The sequence below is a fragment of the Heterocephalus glaber genome, unplaced genomic scaffold (genome assembly GCF_053883595.1).
Source record: "Heterocephalus glaber isolate CG9 unplaced genomic scaffold, H.glaber_assembly_v1.0 deba00001606, whole genome shotgun sequence".
Lineage (NCBI taxonomy): Eukaryota > Metazoa > Chordata > Mammalia > Rodentia > Bathyergidae > Heterocephalus > Heterocephalus glaber.
The window spans coordinates 42,561,467-42,579,120 of record NW_028258377.1 but is presented as its reverse complement, the minus strand read 5'-3'; the positions used below and the strand labels follow the sequence as shown (position 1 = coordinate 42,579,120).

The 17,654-nt window shown below is 40.4% G+C and overlaps 1 protein-coding gene and 1 pseudogene across 1 annotated transcript; both read left to right on the top strand.

The window, feature by feature from the left end:
- Positions 1–205: 205 nt before the first annotated feature.
- On the top strand, positions 206–1,239 carry LOC101713981 (serine/arginine-rich splicing factor 6 pseudogene; annotated as a pseudogene).
- A 10,331-nt stretch (positions 1,240–11,570) lies between these two features.
- On the top strand, positions 11,571–12,645 carry LOC101713631 (olfactory receptor 2Y1B-like). The gene has a single exon (XM_004836796.2). The coding sequence runs from the start codon at positions 11,710–11,712 to the stop codon at positions 12,643–12,645; it is 936 nt and encodes a 311-aa protein (XP_004836853.2). The 5' UTR covers positions 11,571–11,709.
- The last annotated feature ends 5,009 nt before the right edge of the window (positions 12,646–17,654 follow it).

Genomic DNA, 17,654 nt, shown 5'->3' with positions numbered 1-17,654 from the left:
GGCATAGGAAAAGACTTTATGAACAAATCCTCAGTAGCACGGGAACGAGCACAGAGAATCAACAACTGGATTGTGAGGCTGGACTCGGCCACCGCCGCGGTGTGAGGCGTGTGTTCGAGCTCTCGCTGTCCCCCGACCCGCACCGCGGCTCCTGTCTTTGGCCTGCCTTGGAGGACCAGCCTTCGGGACTCCGTTCGCCACGGATATGCCGCACATCTACACAGGACGCCTGAGCTACAATGTCCGGGAAAAGGACATCCAGCGCTTCTTCAGTGGCTACAGCCGCCTACTCAAAGTAGACCTCAAAAATGGGTATGGCTTCGTGGAGTTCAAGGACTCCTGCGACGCCGACGAGGCCCCTTTACGAGCTAAACGCAAAGAGCTCTGCAGCCAGCGCGTGATGGTGGAGCACGCCCGGGGCCCAGGTCGCGATCGCGACCGCTACAGCTACGGAAGCCGCAGTGGTGCAGGTGGATGCAGCAGTCGGAGAACCTCTGGCCGAGACAAATAGGGACCACTTGTTCGTAGAGAATACAGACTTATTGTAGAAAATCTTTCCAGTCGTTGCAGTTGGCAAGATTTAAAGGATTTCATGGGGCAAGCAGGTGAAGTCACCTATGCAGATGCTCACAAAGAACGCACAAATGAGGGTGTAATTGAATTTTGCTCCTACTCTGACATGAACCATGCTTTGGATAAACTGGATGGTACAGAAATAAACTGCAGAAATATTAGGCTTTTTGAAAATAAGCCACGAGCAAGCCACAGGCGGTCATACTCTGGGATCCGATCCAGATCATGGTCTAGACAAAGGTCACGGAGTAGGAGTCGCAGGAGCCGCCGCAGTAGATCTGGAAGTGCCTCAAAAAGCTGCTCCCGGTTCAGGTCACGGAGCAAAGGTCGATCACGTTCTCGATCAAAAGGCAGGAAATCTAGATCAAAGAGCAAATCTAAGCCCAAGTCTGATCGGGGCTGACATTCACACTCTGGAAGCAGATCTAAGGATGAGTCTGAGAAATCCCGAAGCAGGTCTCGGTCCCGATCTCGATCCCCCACAGAAAATGGAAAAGGTGATATAAAGTCAAAATCCAGATCAAGGAGCCGGCCTCATTCCACTCACCTGTACCTGTGCCGCCCTCAAAGGCTCGGCCGCAGGTCAAGGTCCAGATCAAGTTCCAGAGAGTAATCCAGAACGCTGTTCTTTGCACACTACTATGCAACACTTTCCTGCTTGCTTAGGCGGGTTACTCTTCCATGTTTGTACTTGGCCTCTTCTGCAAGAGGATCTCCTGAGAACAGGGGCACACGGAAATTTGATTTGTGGCCAAATTTGATGAAAAAGATGAGGTTCTAAAATGGTGGCATGAAGTTAAAGACCCTCTCCTTTCTTTGTAGAATTAAGATAACTTTGATTTTATAGTTTTTGAGCTAAAATAACTTTTGTAAAGATTAAGCTCATTTAGATTCTTTTTAAAGTATTTCAGCAGGATCTGCTGCAGGGGTTTTTTGTTTTGTTTGCTTATTTTTAAATTAACCATTTCAAGCTTTGAATACTTAAGACTTTAGAGAAAGAACCCAATTTTCAATTACATTAGCTTTCTATAAAGCTTGAGTTATGTAAGATTTAAATAAAAGTTTGCTACCAAGATGACTGCCTTATTGAATAGGTCACTATTAAATTCTTTAAATGTTGATATCTGGTATTTGTGGAAACAGTGTAAATTCTACTTAAGTGTATAACAAGGCAAGCCTCAGACCAGCAATAAATTATTCAATTTGGATAACAAAAAAAAAGAATCAACAACAGGGATCTCATCTTATTAAAAACTTCTGCACTGCAAGAGAATCCACCAACAGAGCTAAGAGACAACCTACAATGTGGGAAAAAAATTTTTAGCAGCTGTACCTCAGACAAAGGTCTACTATCTAGACTATATAAAGAATTGAAAAAAATCAGACCCCCCAAATTCAAAGACCTAATTCAAAAATGGGCATCTGAAATGAACAGACATTTCTCAGACAAAGAAGTAAAAGCAGCAAATAAATATATGAAAAAATGTTCAACATCACTGGTCATTTGAGAGATGCAGATGAAAGCACTGAGATTCCACCTCACCCCAGAAAGAGTGGCTGCTATGAAGAAATCAACCAATAACAAATGCTGGTGGGGGTGTGGGGAGAAAGGAACCCTTCTCCATTGCTGGTGGGAGTGCAGACTGGTGCAACCACTGTGGAAATCCGTATGGAGATACCTCAAAGAACTAGGGCTAGAGGTCCCATTTGACCCAGCTATTCCCCTACTGGGAATCTTCCCAAAAGAATTAAAAGAATCATACCACAGTGATACATGTGCATACCAAATTTAATCTTTTTACACTTCCCTCTACCTTCTTTCTCCCTCCTTCCCCAAATCCCCTACCCCTGCACAGAGTCTACTTCTCTGTTTCTAACAGGCATATATGCTCATTAAATTATTTATATTTTAGGTCTCTCATATTAGAGAAACCATGCAATATTTAACTCCCGTATCTGATGTATTTCTTTTAGTATTACAGTTAAAACTCATCCATTTTCCCAAAAATAATTCAAATTTACCTTTCTATAAGCCTGAGTAGTACTCCATTGTGTATAAATACTACATTTTTAATCCATTCATCTACTGATGGTTTTATAGGCCACTTTCATGATTTAGCTGTTGAAAGTTGTGCTGCAATAAACATGGGTATGTATGCATCGCTGTAATGTGATGACTTTATTCTTTTGTAGAAATATCCAGAAGAGATAGAGCTAAGTCAAGTGGAATTTCCATTTTTAATTTTCCATAATGATTAATAGATTATATTCCCTTCAACAGTGTAGAAGTGTTCTTTTTCCACAAAACCACACCAGCATTTATTGTTTTTTAGTTCTTGAGGATGGTCATTTTTTCTGGAGTGAGATGGAATCACGGGGCTGTTTTGATTTGCATTTCTCTGATGGCCAAAGATAGTGTACAGTTTTTCATGTACCTATTGGCTACTTGTACGTCTTCTGAGAAGTGTCTAACATTTCAATTGCCCACTTTTGTTTGGGTCTTTTATTTTAGAGGACCTATTTTTCTATATTCTATACATCAATCCTCTGAGGAGTAGATGGCAAAATTTTTTCCCATTCTGTATGTCGTCTCTTCACTCTGTTGATTGAAATAGATGGAAGTGAAGACCATCATGATAAGTGAAATAAACCAATCCTAGAAAGTTAAAAATCATGTGCTTTCTCTTGCACAAGAAATCTAAACAGAAATAAATAAAAATAAGTACAAACACAAAGGAGAGAGGACAGAAAATTAGAAGGTAGTCTTCTCTTGGCTAGGAAAGGGACTGAGAGGAAGAGGGAGGCAAGCGAGCAGACAGTAATGAAGGTGAGCATAATCAAGCTACATTATATCCATGCCCCATTGGGGACATCATTATCCTGCACTACTACTATGCACTAATAAAAAATTATCTCAGGATTTGAAATCTTCCTATGTTAAAGATGAAATTCAAATTTGCTTGTGGTTCCAAGGCTATGAATATACATGGATGCTCATAGAAACCTTAATTTGGCTCATTGTAAATGGACTTTTCACAAAGGAAGAGTCAAAATTATAAATGAATTGTCTGGGGATGTGACTCTGTGGTGAACTGCTTGCCCATCACACGGTATGTATATGACTGGCTGCGAGGCTGTGTGTGCCCTTTCCCAAAGATTTTGGACAGGAGCTTCATGGCAATATTTGGGTACTTTGCAGAGAAATTCTGGTAGTTAGGGAGGATCTCAAAGTTTGCTTCTAAAACCAATATATTGCCCTAAGGTTCCTACTTTCCTCCCTTTATCCTCTTCCTAGGAACACAGGGTTATGAATCACAGTGGCTAAAGGGCAGTGAAGTATGAGCAAAAATAGGGACAATGAGTGGAGAAGCTGAGTATTTCTTCTAAAGAGACAGACAACTGCTGCACAGCTTCTAGTGATTTAGTCGAGGAAATTTGGGTCCAGGGTTCCTGGTTGTTTGGACTTACAGAAAAGTTAAAATCCATATTTTCATGTGAATTCTGATTTTCATATACTATCAAAAATGCCAGCGAAAAGTGACTGCTATGATGGCTGAACACCGTCAGGTAGCTGCCAGTTGTACACAAGGTTAGACTTTTCTTTTTTCTTGTGTGACTGTGGAGTGAACCTTGGGTCTCACATACTCCTTCTTTTTAAACTCTATAAAGGAGTAAAATTATCTGTAGAAAATGTCTATGTTTTCCAGGTTATTAAAGGGTATGGTTAGCACCTTTATTTTCATTAAAAACATTTGATTTCTCAAGGAATTATGTAAATTAATATATACACAATAAGTCACACACAAAAGATTGATGGAATATTATTTAGAATAAACAAAAGGTAGAAGCAACAAGTGTGCATCAACAGATGGATGGATAAAGAAACATGGTATATTCACACAGGTGAATATGAAGCAGCCAGCAAACAGAATGATGTACTGATACACGTCACCACACAGATGAAACCTGAAAGCACATCGCAATCTATTTATGGGAAGGATCCATAGGATCCTTTCTGTTCAATAGGGGCAGAAAGCACCTTAGTGCTCGCATGAAGTTGAAGATGAGAATTAAGTGATTACAAATGGTCATGAGGTGACATTTTGAGTATTGAGAATATTCTAAAAGATGGATGCACCACTCATTGTGCTTCGTACCTCAAATGTGTGAATTGTGGGATTTGTATTGTATCTCAATTAAGTCATTAAAGGCAATATATGTCCATTACGTAGCAAACAAACTATTTTTAATAAGAAAAATTCATCACTCTCCTTTTCCATATTCAGCACCCCTCAGCCAATACCAACACATTGTGATTACTTTGGGGGTGAATCTTTCCTTCTATTCACGCAGATGTGTAGGCCCAGCACCCAACCCCTTAAAAAACAATAGAAGACTGTGTATATCAATAGAAACCTAGTTATTTTCACTCACACTTAGGTGAGGAGCCTGGCACTGGGCCTGGAGAGCTATCTAACCATGGGAATTATACTTAGACCCTCTGAACCCCACTGCCTTCTTCCACAATAGGAGTGACAATATTACCACAGTTTGTACCTGGAAGTCCTCAGCACGCTTGTGTTAAAGGTTTGTCTCCAGACTGGCACTGTTGGGATGTGGTGGAAACTTTAGAATGTGAAGACGACTGGGAAGTTTTACATCATTCAAGGCTTGTCTTGGAAGTGGATTGTGTGACCATGGACTCTTCTCCTCCTGCTCCTTCATCCTGGCCATGAAATGACAGGCACTGCTCCCCTGCAAATGCTATGCTGCCTCCCATCATCCCTGCTGTACTATGCTACTTCGACATGGCCTCAGAAGCGGTGAGTCCATCCAGGTATTGAGTGAAATATCTGAAACGCTGACCCAAACTGCATCTTTTCTTCATATAAATTCTTAATCTCAAGAATTTTGTTATAGTAACAGAAAGCTAAAACAAATAGTAATTCAAACAGAGAGTTTTTCCAAGTATTTATGGGGTTGATATGTGCAGAGTTTTTAGAATAATGCCTCACAAATAGCAAGCACTGCATAGTTTTACTTCTTATCATCCTTGCCTTGATAAGGAAACAATACTTTTCCATCCTCTAGGAAGGGAGCACTTTCTTTCATAATTGTAATAATATTTTAGGCATTGAATTAACTTTATGTAAAGTTAGTCCCAAAAAGTAGCAGTGTTTTCAGTAGTCTCGATATTTTAATTTGACGCTATCTAAATAAAGGAAGAGACTATTGCATTTAACACTGATTGCCATTATTGCAGGGCTGTCTGCCTCTGATTACCGGGTGGATTTCTCTGGTGTCAGGGATCCTATTTTCTGCACGTGTTTCAAGCAAAGAGAAGGCAGTGAATAAACATTTGTGTTAGAACAACAACAATTCCACTGAATGAAGGTCTACCTCAGACCAGGAACTTCATATACAATGTGTCATTAAACCAACCCACAACAGTGGTAAGGGAGAGGTCACCTGTGCAGTATTTTACTGAAGGGGAAACTGGCTCAAGCACATTAAGAAATATTTTGAAGAACACAAAGGTAGTAATGGTAAAGCTAGCTCCTCTGTAATATAATTGCTCAAGTGGATATAGATGACTTTGAGTATTGACGTCTTATTTCCCTTGGTGTACAGAATGATGCTCAGTGCTCAATAATGTAAATTTGAAATAAATTGGTAAATGAATGCACATTCTTTTTGAATGTTTTGTGGAAAAATAGATATAAAGAAATGATGAATATTTAGGACAATAAATACGGTTTGAGAGAAATATAAAACATTAAATATTTTATCAGAGAAATAAATGCCCATATTTACTTAATTATCTACCTGAGAATTATCTATTAATTAATCTATTAATTATCTACATGAGAATATATGACCATTTTATGAGGCCTGTACAGGAAAATTTCAAGCTGTGATGAACATGGTAGATTTTAAATAAAACATGAAAGTTGGTCTGGTTTGTGCAAGGCTGGTAAGATTGGGATAAAAGAAGGAAAGCGTGAGGAGTCCCAAGCTGCAGAGCGCTATGAGCAAGAAGGAGGCATTTTCTGAGGACACTGAATTTATCAGTTTGGTTTGGGCAGAGTATGGAGAATAGAGCGAACCAAGGACTGAAAAGTAGAGTGCAGAGAGCCAGTCAGGCGATTATAATTGCCACACTGGGGCCCAGGGGTCTCTAGGGTCTTGCATGATAAACAAACTCCTCTCCCCTGCTGTAAAGAAAACTACACAATGCCATGAGGGCCGGTTGGTGTGCCCAGCCTTGGGATGAGGAGGTGGTTTGATGCTACACCAGCTCCTTCCCACCTGAGTGGCTTAGGGCAGGCAACTGGAGGTGCAGTGGGGGTGTCCCCCTCCTCCTGGGTTGTGGTTCTCAGCAGTCTCTCCTGCTGAGGGAGAGAACTACATGTTTCCACAGCTTCCCCTGGACCAGAGTTCTACCCCAGGACTTCCACTCCACAGATAAAATCAGGACCGAAAGTAGGAAGGCTCTCTCAGATAATTCCAGATGCCACTAGTCTCAAGAGGGATTATCGTCTGGCTTGATGCCAGTAGAACTGAAACAGGTGTCTGCTGCGGTTCTTTTTCCTGGAGCTCTGAGTGAGTACTGGCTGGGCAGGATATTCCGCCTTCGCAGGCAAAATCCAGAGAACAAGGAATGTGCCCTTAGGTAATTAATGTTGGGGTCTGTCACATTGGGTCCCTAGATTGAATACAGAAGTGCTAAATTTATGCCAGGAGAGATTTTTAACTGGTTCAGTCTTGTTTTCTCTTACCACCAATTCACCCACTCAACTATACACAACTGTCACAAAATATTTTCACGTGTGCCCTGGAGATACTGAAAATGAAAATGTGAGTCCTGAAGAAACACTTATACCAACATAACCTAATTATATTTTTATTAATATGATACATCTAGTAAATATAAAAGGAAGTAGTCCCTTTGGGACTGTTGCTCTTTCTTGGGGATTATGGAATTCAGCTAAACTTGGTACCATAGTAGTTTTCCTCAATATTTGGAGCACTGCCATTTGTTTCAAGGCTTGTGTTTATTCTCTCTGCTTGCACGAGAGGTCTTTCTCACTGCACACACTGGAACTCTACCTGTGAAGGCTCAGTGTCACCCAACCCCTGAGCCAAGTGACCAGGGTCCCACTCTACCTGGCTTAAGGGACATCAGACTAGGAACAATATGTGAGGCCTATGAAGCCCAACATTGGGTTGATCTGAGGAGTAATTTGCACCTGTTACTGAAAGAAGAAACGTCTCCAGGGGAGTTTGTTTGTTTGTTTGTTTTGAGACAATGTCTCACTATGTAGTTCAGCCTGGCTTTGAACTCACTATGAAGCCCAGACTGGCCTCAAACTCATGGCAATCCTCTTGCCTCAGCCTCCCTAGTGCTGGGATTATAGGTGTGTGCCCCCATGCCCAGCCCTAAGCGAGTTTGTAAGAAGATTTTTCATGATAACTAGTTGTAGATTTGAGGTAGTTCCCAGAAAGAAGCCCAGGGGAGAGTGGAGAAAAAGTTTGGGGATTGGAAAAGTTTCATGACTGTAGCAACTGGCTCCGGTGTGGGAGACTGACGGTCAGTGAGTGAAGTGAGCTGAACTCAACATAGAGTCATTGGTTTCTGAACAGGGATTTAGCTCAGTGGTCCTGCCGCCTGCTTCAAAAGTGCAAGGTCCTGAGTTCAATCCCTGGTACCAAAAAAAAATTTCACCATAGAGTCATTGGTTTCTGTCTTGGGAGAAGTTTAATGCAACACTTCAGATGGACTTTGATATTATGCTTTTGGAGATCACCCCATTCTTAGTTGAGCTTTGGGGTTTAGGGAGAAGGACACACAGAAAAGAAGGTGATTAGCAAGAAGGTAGGCACATGTCAAGTGCTCAGGCAAAAGAACCTTAAAGAAAATGGGTGATAGATTGGGAACATTTGACCTTGAAGATACACAGTATTGGGGGCCTCGACTTGCATACAAAATTTCATGAAAAGGACTATATCTCAATGAAGCAAGATTACATCCCCATCTCACTTTCTGTATAGGACTGAAGGTCCTGCAATGCTCCTAGCCTTTTTAAGGACCTGCTAAGCACTGGTGCAGGACAATCCCATAGGCAGCAAGAACTTACTCAGTCTTTTCTGTGCCAGTTATTGTTCTAGATGCTGAAACTGTGAACAAGATAGCTCTATTCTCTGTAAACTCACTGGGGCAAGACAGAAGAGTAGAAAGCTTGGAAATGAACATCATACATGGTAAATATGTGAAGGCACAATACCCCACAGAACTATATAACAGAAGGCTGGAGCTCATACCAGAGGAATCTAAGATCTTTCTCTAAAAGGAGCATTTCTTCACTTCACTACTTTGGACAGATTTGGACCTAATGTTTGTGGGGGGGGGGGTGGATATGTTGTGCATCTCAATAGGTACAAGAGAACTACAGGGTCTCAGCACATTCAGAAATGTCTGGAGGCATTGACAAATGTTGCCTGAGGGGGAACATCACTCTTGGTTGAGAACTGCTATCATAGGTGAAGTGACATGTTAAGTATGTTTAAAGAAAGTTGCAGTGTACAGACTGGTAAACTATGTTTTGGTAAACTATGTAGTGCTAGCACCCTTGGCTGAGATGGGACCTATAGCAGGATAAGCAGTTTCGTAGGGGGAAAGGATGAGTTTCACATTAAACATGCCGAGTTTGGGGTGCCCAGGGGATATCCAAGTGGAGATGAGCAGCAAGATGATATATAACAGGAAGGCTTTGTTATCATTAAAGTACAGTGAGGCAAGCTGATGAGGATATGATTGTCATGTAGTCAATACTTAATAACTGACAGTTCATAAGAGGAAGTATGTGACATGCCATGAGGACCATATGGAGAAGCCTCAGGGCTTGTTAGGAAGCAGAGAAATGGAGGAAAATGTGAACAAGAGCCATGGCCATTGTTTGTACAGAAAGGAAGACAAGAGGCAGCTTATACAGCTGAGAATTTACTACTCTGAATAATTTCAGCAAGCTCTATGATACAGTCTGTCCATGGTTGTCTGATACTTGGCAATGAGGCGACTGGGGCCAGGGTTTGGTCCAGAGTGTAAGAGCCCAGTGGGAAGCCAAGCAACTGGCTGAGTGGTATGTGAACTGCATACTGGTTGGTTTGCAAATGAAATGTGCAATGAGGAAACTGCCTTACTATTTATAGAAAATGCTGTCACCAAGAGGGACAGTTTCTCCACAGTTAGCCAGGCTACCAAACGTCAGTGCATTGAAATACATAAAGTGAAAAGTCATTATCCATTCAGATGGATTATAGCAGTCTGAAGTTCAGAACAGAAATGGTAGGCAAATATCTACTCATGCACACCAGGCACAGCACCAGGGCGTGGGATGCATTCATTAATTCATTCAACAATTATTGAAAAATTGAACTTTTTATTTCCCAGGCACTGACTGAACTGGTAGATGGGATACAATGGTGAACAAAAGCAGATTCTGTTGATGGCAAAAATTAGTGGTGCTGGAGGATAAGTGTTATAAGACATGAATACTCTTGCTTCTCTGTGGAGAAAAGATCAGAAACTACCACAGTGATAGATGTGACCCCACGTTCATAGCGGCACAGTTTGTAATAGCTAAAGCTTGGAGGCAGCCCAAGTGGCCATCAACTGGAACCTGGATAAAGAAAATGTGTTTTTTTTATAAAATGGAGTACTACTCAGGCATAAAGAACGAAAAACTGGAGTCATTTATAGCTAAATGGATGCATATCGAGGCCATCCTCTTAGGTCAAATAAATAGGACACACATGTGTAAATACCGAATAGTTTCTCTAGTGTGAGAAACTGATAGTGTAAACAAGAGTTAAAATGATTAAAAGGAATAATTGATAATTTGAAATAGGAAAAAAGGTCCAAAGACGAAGGAGTGAAAGGAGGGGAAGGGGAAAGGAAAAGAGGGAAAGGAAAAACTATGAGAAAAGAAAAAAAATGGAAATGAAATCTATGTAAATAGGGAAGGGCGGAGAGGGTGAAGGGCGCACAGGTAATGGGGAAAAAATAAGAAGCAAGATACATCATGTACAGGTACAAACACCCAATGATAAGTGTAAACAAATTGTATACCTAAAATGTACCAATAAAATTAATTTTTTAAAAAATGTAGAAAAGTGATCACTAAATTTGGAAAGAAGGAGGTTGAGGTCGGAGACAGCTAGGCTGGATTTGATTATTGAGCATTTTATGCACGTGCTGGAACAACTCTCTGCATCCCATTGCTTTTTCAGAACAAACAGGTGGTACAGCCTGTCAGTGATAAAGTTGACCTGTAGACCTGCTAGGTACCCTAGGACTGTTCCCACCTGCTATAGTGGTCATTTAAAACACTGTGATATAAAAGTTAAGCTCCATGTGAACTAATGCCCTGCTGTTACAATTCACATTTTTTCCATCTTTTTCATGTGAGGGTCAATGATGGCATAATGGCTTCCTGGAATCAGTGATACAGCACTGGTTCATTAATGATTATCTTCCATTTCTGAATACTTAACATAAGAGAAATGAGTTGGAACCTGGTGATGAGCTGGGTTCCAGGACTGCTGTTCCAACCATATTCACTGAGCAGAAGGAGACACATGAGCACCCAAGTGTCAAACTTGTGATCCCAGCCTGCTTAGTCCTGGGACTTCATCTGCTGAAACACTAGTTAGTCGACAAAGAAGAGGACCAAAAGAGAACAATAGAGTATTACAATTCTACATTTTACACTTCAAATTTTTAAGTCAATTCCCACATTACTGGATTAGGTCCTAATCCCAATGCTGTGAGTGAGACAATGTATCAGATCTACACTTCAACAAGAAAGCATCAGATCCACAGTGTAGATTGGCATGCTAACATTCTGGAACCAATAGGCAGTAGGGCAAGTGTACAAAAAATTACTCCCTCATACTCCAGGAATATCCAGTCTAAAGTGTATGAATACAAGCCTGGATAGTCCCAAGCTGAACTGCAGAAATGAAAATAAAATGCAGAATTTTGGAGAATTTAAAATAATGTGAAATAATGTTTTACTCCATTTTCTTCATCAGCGGCATTGAAACGTTGTCTATTATTCATGCAGGTGAAAGGCTATGGGAAGTTTCAACACCAGTTTTGCAGATGGTTTCATTTTGGTGGGCTTCTCGGATTGGCCTCAACTGGAACTCTTCCTTTTTGTGTTCATTTCGATTTTCTACTCCCTAACTCTCTTGGGCAACACTGTCATCATCATTCTCTCCCGACTGGACCCTCGACTGCACACGCCCATGTACTTCTTCCTCTCCCACCTCTCCTTCCTGGACCTCTGTTTTACCACCAGCACTGTGCCCCAGCTCCTGATCAACCTGCGGGGACGTGACCGCACCATCAGCTACGGAGGGTGCGCGGCCCAGCTTTACATCTTCCTTGCCCTGGTCTCCACTGAGTGTGTGCTCTTGGGAGTGATGGCCTTTGACCGCTATGCTGCTGTGTGTCGTCCACTACACTACACAACCATCGTGCACCCCCAACTCTGCCATGCTCTGGCTATCTCCTCCTGGGTGGGAGGCTTCATTAACTCCCTGATCCAGACAGGCCTCATGATGGCCATGCCTCTCTGCGGCCACCTCCTGAACCACTTCTTCTGTGAGATGCCTGCATTCCTTAAGCTGGCTTGTGAGGACACAGGAGCGACAGAGGCCAAGATGTTTGTGGCTCGAGCCATAATCTTGGTCTTTCCTGCAGCACTAATTCTAGGCTCCTATGCACGCATTGCTCAGGCTGTGCTGAAGGTCAAGTCAATGGCCGGGCGCAGAAAGGCTTTTGGAACGTGTGGGTCCCACCTCGTGGTGGTTTCTCTTTTTTATGGGTCAGGTATTTACACATACCTGCAACCCACGAGCAGTTACTCTGACAGTGGAGGAAAATTTGTTGCCCTGTTTTATACTATACTCAGCCCTATACTAAATCCTCTCATTTACTCCCTGAGGAACAAGGATGTGAAGAGAGCTCTGTGGAAGGTTCTAGGGAGAGACAGAGACTCAGAGTAGGAGAGGGAAGGAAATCAACACAGTTTTTACTGTTCATGAAATCCTTGCTTTCCTTGCAAAGGCATCTGTCACTAAAAAGTCACCTTCAGTAGGCCTCGGGGTTTTATTATTTTCTTTATTAAAAAGATAGAAGCAAGAAGGCCAGAGATTTAGCTCAGTGATTTCGCTGCCTGCCCTGCAAGCACAAGGGCCCAAGTTTGATAAAATAGGAACAAGATCTCTGAAAATGCTTTCTAGTCAGTGGGTCTGACCAACGTGCAGCAGGGAATAAAGGCCGATTTGAATCACAAAGCTTGGGAAGTGGCTGTGTTGTGCCTGTGTGGAGAATGAGTCTACCTAGGCAATGAGAGGAAATAATTGATTACCAGTGTGTTGTCTGGCAGATTGCACTGTGATTAGAGAAAATGAGCTTCTTCGACCACCACTCTCCTAATTAACTGTGAGTCTAGTCTTGCACCCAAATGTTAGGGTCTGTCTGCAAGTTGCTCAGAGATTACACTTGCATGAAACTGTGAGAAAATAAGAAGATGATTCAGAGATACAGCTTGGAGCAGACAGAGTTTCACATAAGTGCCATTTACTGCTGGAAGAAGGAGGCATTTGGTTAAAGGATCCTCGTCAAGTGCACCAGGAGTCTCAGAAATCCTTCTTCGTGTCAGGGAGGAGACATTTTCCAGGAGAGAACAGAGAGAGACAAAAAGGGCACAAAAGCAATGAGTGTAGAGGAAGTGATATTGGAAATAAGAAAGAATAAATGAAGTGATTAAAGAGAGATAAAGGGGGTGAAGAGAGAGAGAGAGTCAGGTTCCTGTGTATTTTTGCAAAGATCAAGTCACTTAATCAAATTTTGAACGTAGTGGTTTTTGTTTTTTGGGTTTTTTAAAAATTCAACCATTACTATTTCATTCCATGTACTTAAACAATGGCTTCATTTTTAAAAACGCAAGTATCTTTGTCAGAAGCCTTTTGCAGTCTATTAAAATCACAAGTGAATCACCTTTTATTCCAACAGTGATCACTGTATTCATTCAAATGAATATTCAAAAAACTTATTTGCCAAAATTGTCATTAGTCCTTACAATGGAATTTAGAGTTAATTTTGTCGTATGCTTGGTTTATTCACAATGACATTGAAGTTTGGTTTATGTACTGTATCCACTTAACATAGCAAATATGGGTGAAGCTTCTAACATTCTTAACTGCAACCCTTACTACATCTTGATACCAGTTCTCTTTTCCTCAGAGTGAATTTTTAATGGAAAAGATTTAATTTGAACAGAAAGACAATTGAAGAAGAAATAAAATGAGATTAATATATCTCACAGCTTTTTTTTTAATATATCTCACACCTCATTGATTCTGGCCTGGGTTCTAGACTCTTCTCTGTTATTTATAGTTGGGTCAAAGGTCATATTTCTTCCATTGAGAAATTCAATATAACCTACAATAATAGTTCCCATTTTTTAATCCATATTAGAGCTCAAGCACTGTGTCATATAAAATGAAACATTATTACAAACATGAAACATAGGTACATTCCCTCTTTCTTTTACTTAGCAAGAGACTGAAAGTTGCGCCATTATTTTGTGACTTTCTCCAAATTACCCAGACATTAAGTGCAGAATCTAACCTGTCTCACTCTGAACCATATCCACATAGTCACTACCTAGGAATCCATATTTTTATATTTATTAGCTCAAGGCCTTTATCAATAATGTTATGAAATAAATGTGCTTGTTTTTCTGCATCTTTGTATATCAATGTCTAACTAATTCAAGCATATGTATAATGTGAAGAAGGCTTCCTTTGAACAAACAGAACAGAGTTTAATAAAATTGTTTTATTTTAATGTGTTCTTGTTTTATTTAGCATGCACCGAATACAGTCACTCAATTATGTATATTAATGGGAGCACATCTCATATTCAAGCAATTTTAAGAGACAACTGATACTGTTGGGCACATAGTGAAACCCATGAATTCACGTCTTTTCACAGGGGAGTAAAAGGTATGTTTCCATGGGAACATACACCCCTCAGGCTTCATTGACTCATCTCATTCAATGTAGAGATGATCAGAGACAATAGGGCCCCATAGCCACACCAGACCCAGTAGGTGATTCCCAGGACCCTTCGATGGCCAGTCTGATAGAGATAGTCAGAGCTGACTCCTTGCATGTAGAAGAACCTTCGGCATCTATTCTTTTACTTTTTTATTTTACATTGCTAATTTTTTTTTTTTTTTGCTACTGGGGATCGAGCTCAGGTCCTTGCGCTTGCCAGGCAGGCAGCGGAACCATTGAGCTAAATCCCCAGCCCCTACGTTGTTAATTTTTAAAGTAAATTTTATTGCATATGTGTGAAGTTTACGTATGGGATTCATAGAGATGGTAAAATGGTCACCATAGTGAAGCAGATTATAATATATACCATCTCATATAATAGAGATATCTCACACCTCATTGTGTTGATGAAAAAAAAACAGATAAAATCTACTTCTCTGCCAAAAACTTCTAATAAAATCCGATTTTATAAACTAGTCCTTACTTTGTACATTGGATCTCTAGGCTTGTTCATCCTAAACATCTGCTACTTTCTATTCTTTGACCTACATCTTTCCATTTCCTCCTCTCTCCCTGAACATCCTAATTACTATTTAATTATGCACCTCTGTATATTTGACCATTTAAAAAATTATGCGAATAAGTGAAATAATGCAATATTTTTCTTTCTATGTGCGGCTTATTTCACTTAACACAATGCTTTCCTGGGCCATCAGTATTATAGCAAATGATTGCCTCTCCTTTTTTGTAAGGCTTGATAATATTTCACTATGAATATCACAGTGTAAAGACACTGATGGACATGAGTTATTTCTACATATTGGCTGTGATGAATAATACCGCAATGAATATACTTTTAGTTATCTTTATAAGGTGGTAATGTTATGTTCTTTGGCTTCATTGTTAAACCATAAGTCCGCACCTTTTATTTAATGTGAGAATTTTATTACTGATTCAAGTTCTTGCTCATTATTGATCTATTCACATTTTCTATTTCTCAATGATTTAATCTTGGTTGTTTGCACCTGACTAGGAATTTGTCCATTTATTATAAGTTTTCCATTTTCTAGCAAATATTTGATTGTGATCCTCACTAAGGAATCTTTTTTAAATTTAATTTTATTGGTACACTTTAGGTATACAATATAATGACATTCATCATTGGAAATTTGCACCTTTACATAATCTCTCTTGGTTCTTATTTTTCCCCATTCCCCTGCCCTTCCTTCAACCCCTCTACCCCTCCCTATCTACAAAGACTTTGTTTCCATTTTTTCTTTTTCTCATATTAATTCCATTCCCTTCTTTCCTTTCCCCTACCCCTCTCACTTCTCCTTCCGCTTTGCCCCTTTTCTTCCTATTTCACATTATCTATTATACCTTTTAGTCCTTATTTACACTTTCAGTTTCTCACACTAGGGAAACTATTCAGTATTTACACGTGTGCCCTATTTATTTCACTTAAGAGTATCGCCTCAATGTCCATCCATTTAGCCATAAATATCGCTAATTTCATTTTTTATGGCTAAGTAGTACTCCATTTTATTTTTAAAAACCCCACATTTTCTTTATCCAGTCTCCAGTTGATGGGCATTTGGGCTGTTTCCAAGATGCAGCTATTACAAACTGTGCTGCTACGAACATGGGTGCACATCTATCACTGTGGTAGGATTCTTTTAATTCTTTGGGGAAGATCCCCAGCAGGGGGATAGCTGGCTCAAATGAGACTTCCAGTCCTAGTTGTTTGAGATATCTCCACACTGATTTCCACAGTGCTTGCACCAGTCTACACTCCCACCAGCAGTGGAGAAGGGTTCCTTTCCCCACAGCCCCGCCAGCATTTGTTATTGGTTGATTTCTTGATAGCAGCCATTCTTTGGGGGGTGAGGTGGAATCTCAGCATTCTTTTCATTTGTATCTCTCAAATGACCAGTGATGTTGAACATTTTTCCATGTTTATTTGCTATTTGTACTTCTTTGTCTGAGAAATGTCTGTTCCTTTCAGATGCCTATTTTTGGATTGGGTCTTTAAATTTGGGAGGTCTGATTTTTTTTAAGTTCTTTATAGATTCTAGATAGGAGACCTTTGTCTGAGGAACAGAAGGTGGAAATTTTTTTCCACATCGTGGATTGTCTCTTTACTCTGTTGGTGGTTTCTCTTGCTGTGCAGGAGCTTTTTAGTAAGAAGAGATCCCACTTGTTGATTGTTTTTGCTTGTTTACGTCCAACTGAGGTTTTGTTCATAAAATCTTTTCCTACACCAATGTCTTCAAGAGTTCTACCTAACCTCTCTTCCAGCCGCCTTAGTGTTTCTGTTTTAATATTTAGATCTTTCATGTGTTTCGATTTTAGTTTAATACATTGTGAGAGACATAGGTCTAGTTTTAATCTTTGGCAGGTTGAAACCCAATTTTTCCAGCACCATTTTTTTTTTTTTTTTTTTGGTACCAGGGATCAAACTCAGGTCCTTGTGCTTTAGAGGCAGGTGTCGGAACCACTGAGCTAAATCCCCAGCTGCCAGCACCATTTATTAAAGAGGCTATCTTTCCTCCAGTGAGGGTGTTTGGCTCCTTTGTCAAAGATGTGGTGGCTGAGTGTGTCTGGAGTTGTTTCTGCATCTTCTAATCTGTTGCACTGGTCCTCAGGTCTGTTTCTTTGCCAGTACTATGCTGTTTTTATCACAGTAGCTTTGTAGTATAGTTTCAAGTTGGGGATGGTGATACCCCTTTCCTTGTCTTTGTTGCCTAGAATTGCTTTTGCTATTCTAGGTCTCTTCTTGTTCCACTTGAATTTTTGGATTGTTTTCTTAAGGTCTATGAAGTATGCTGTTGGAATTTCCATTGGGATTGCATTGAATCTTTATAGCAGTTTTGGAAATAGAGCCATTTCCACTATATTGGTTCTTCCTACCCAGGAGCAAGGGAGGTCTTTCCATTTTCTGATATCAT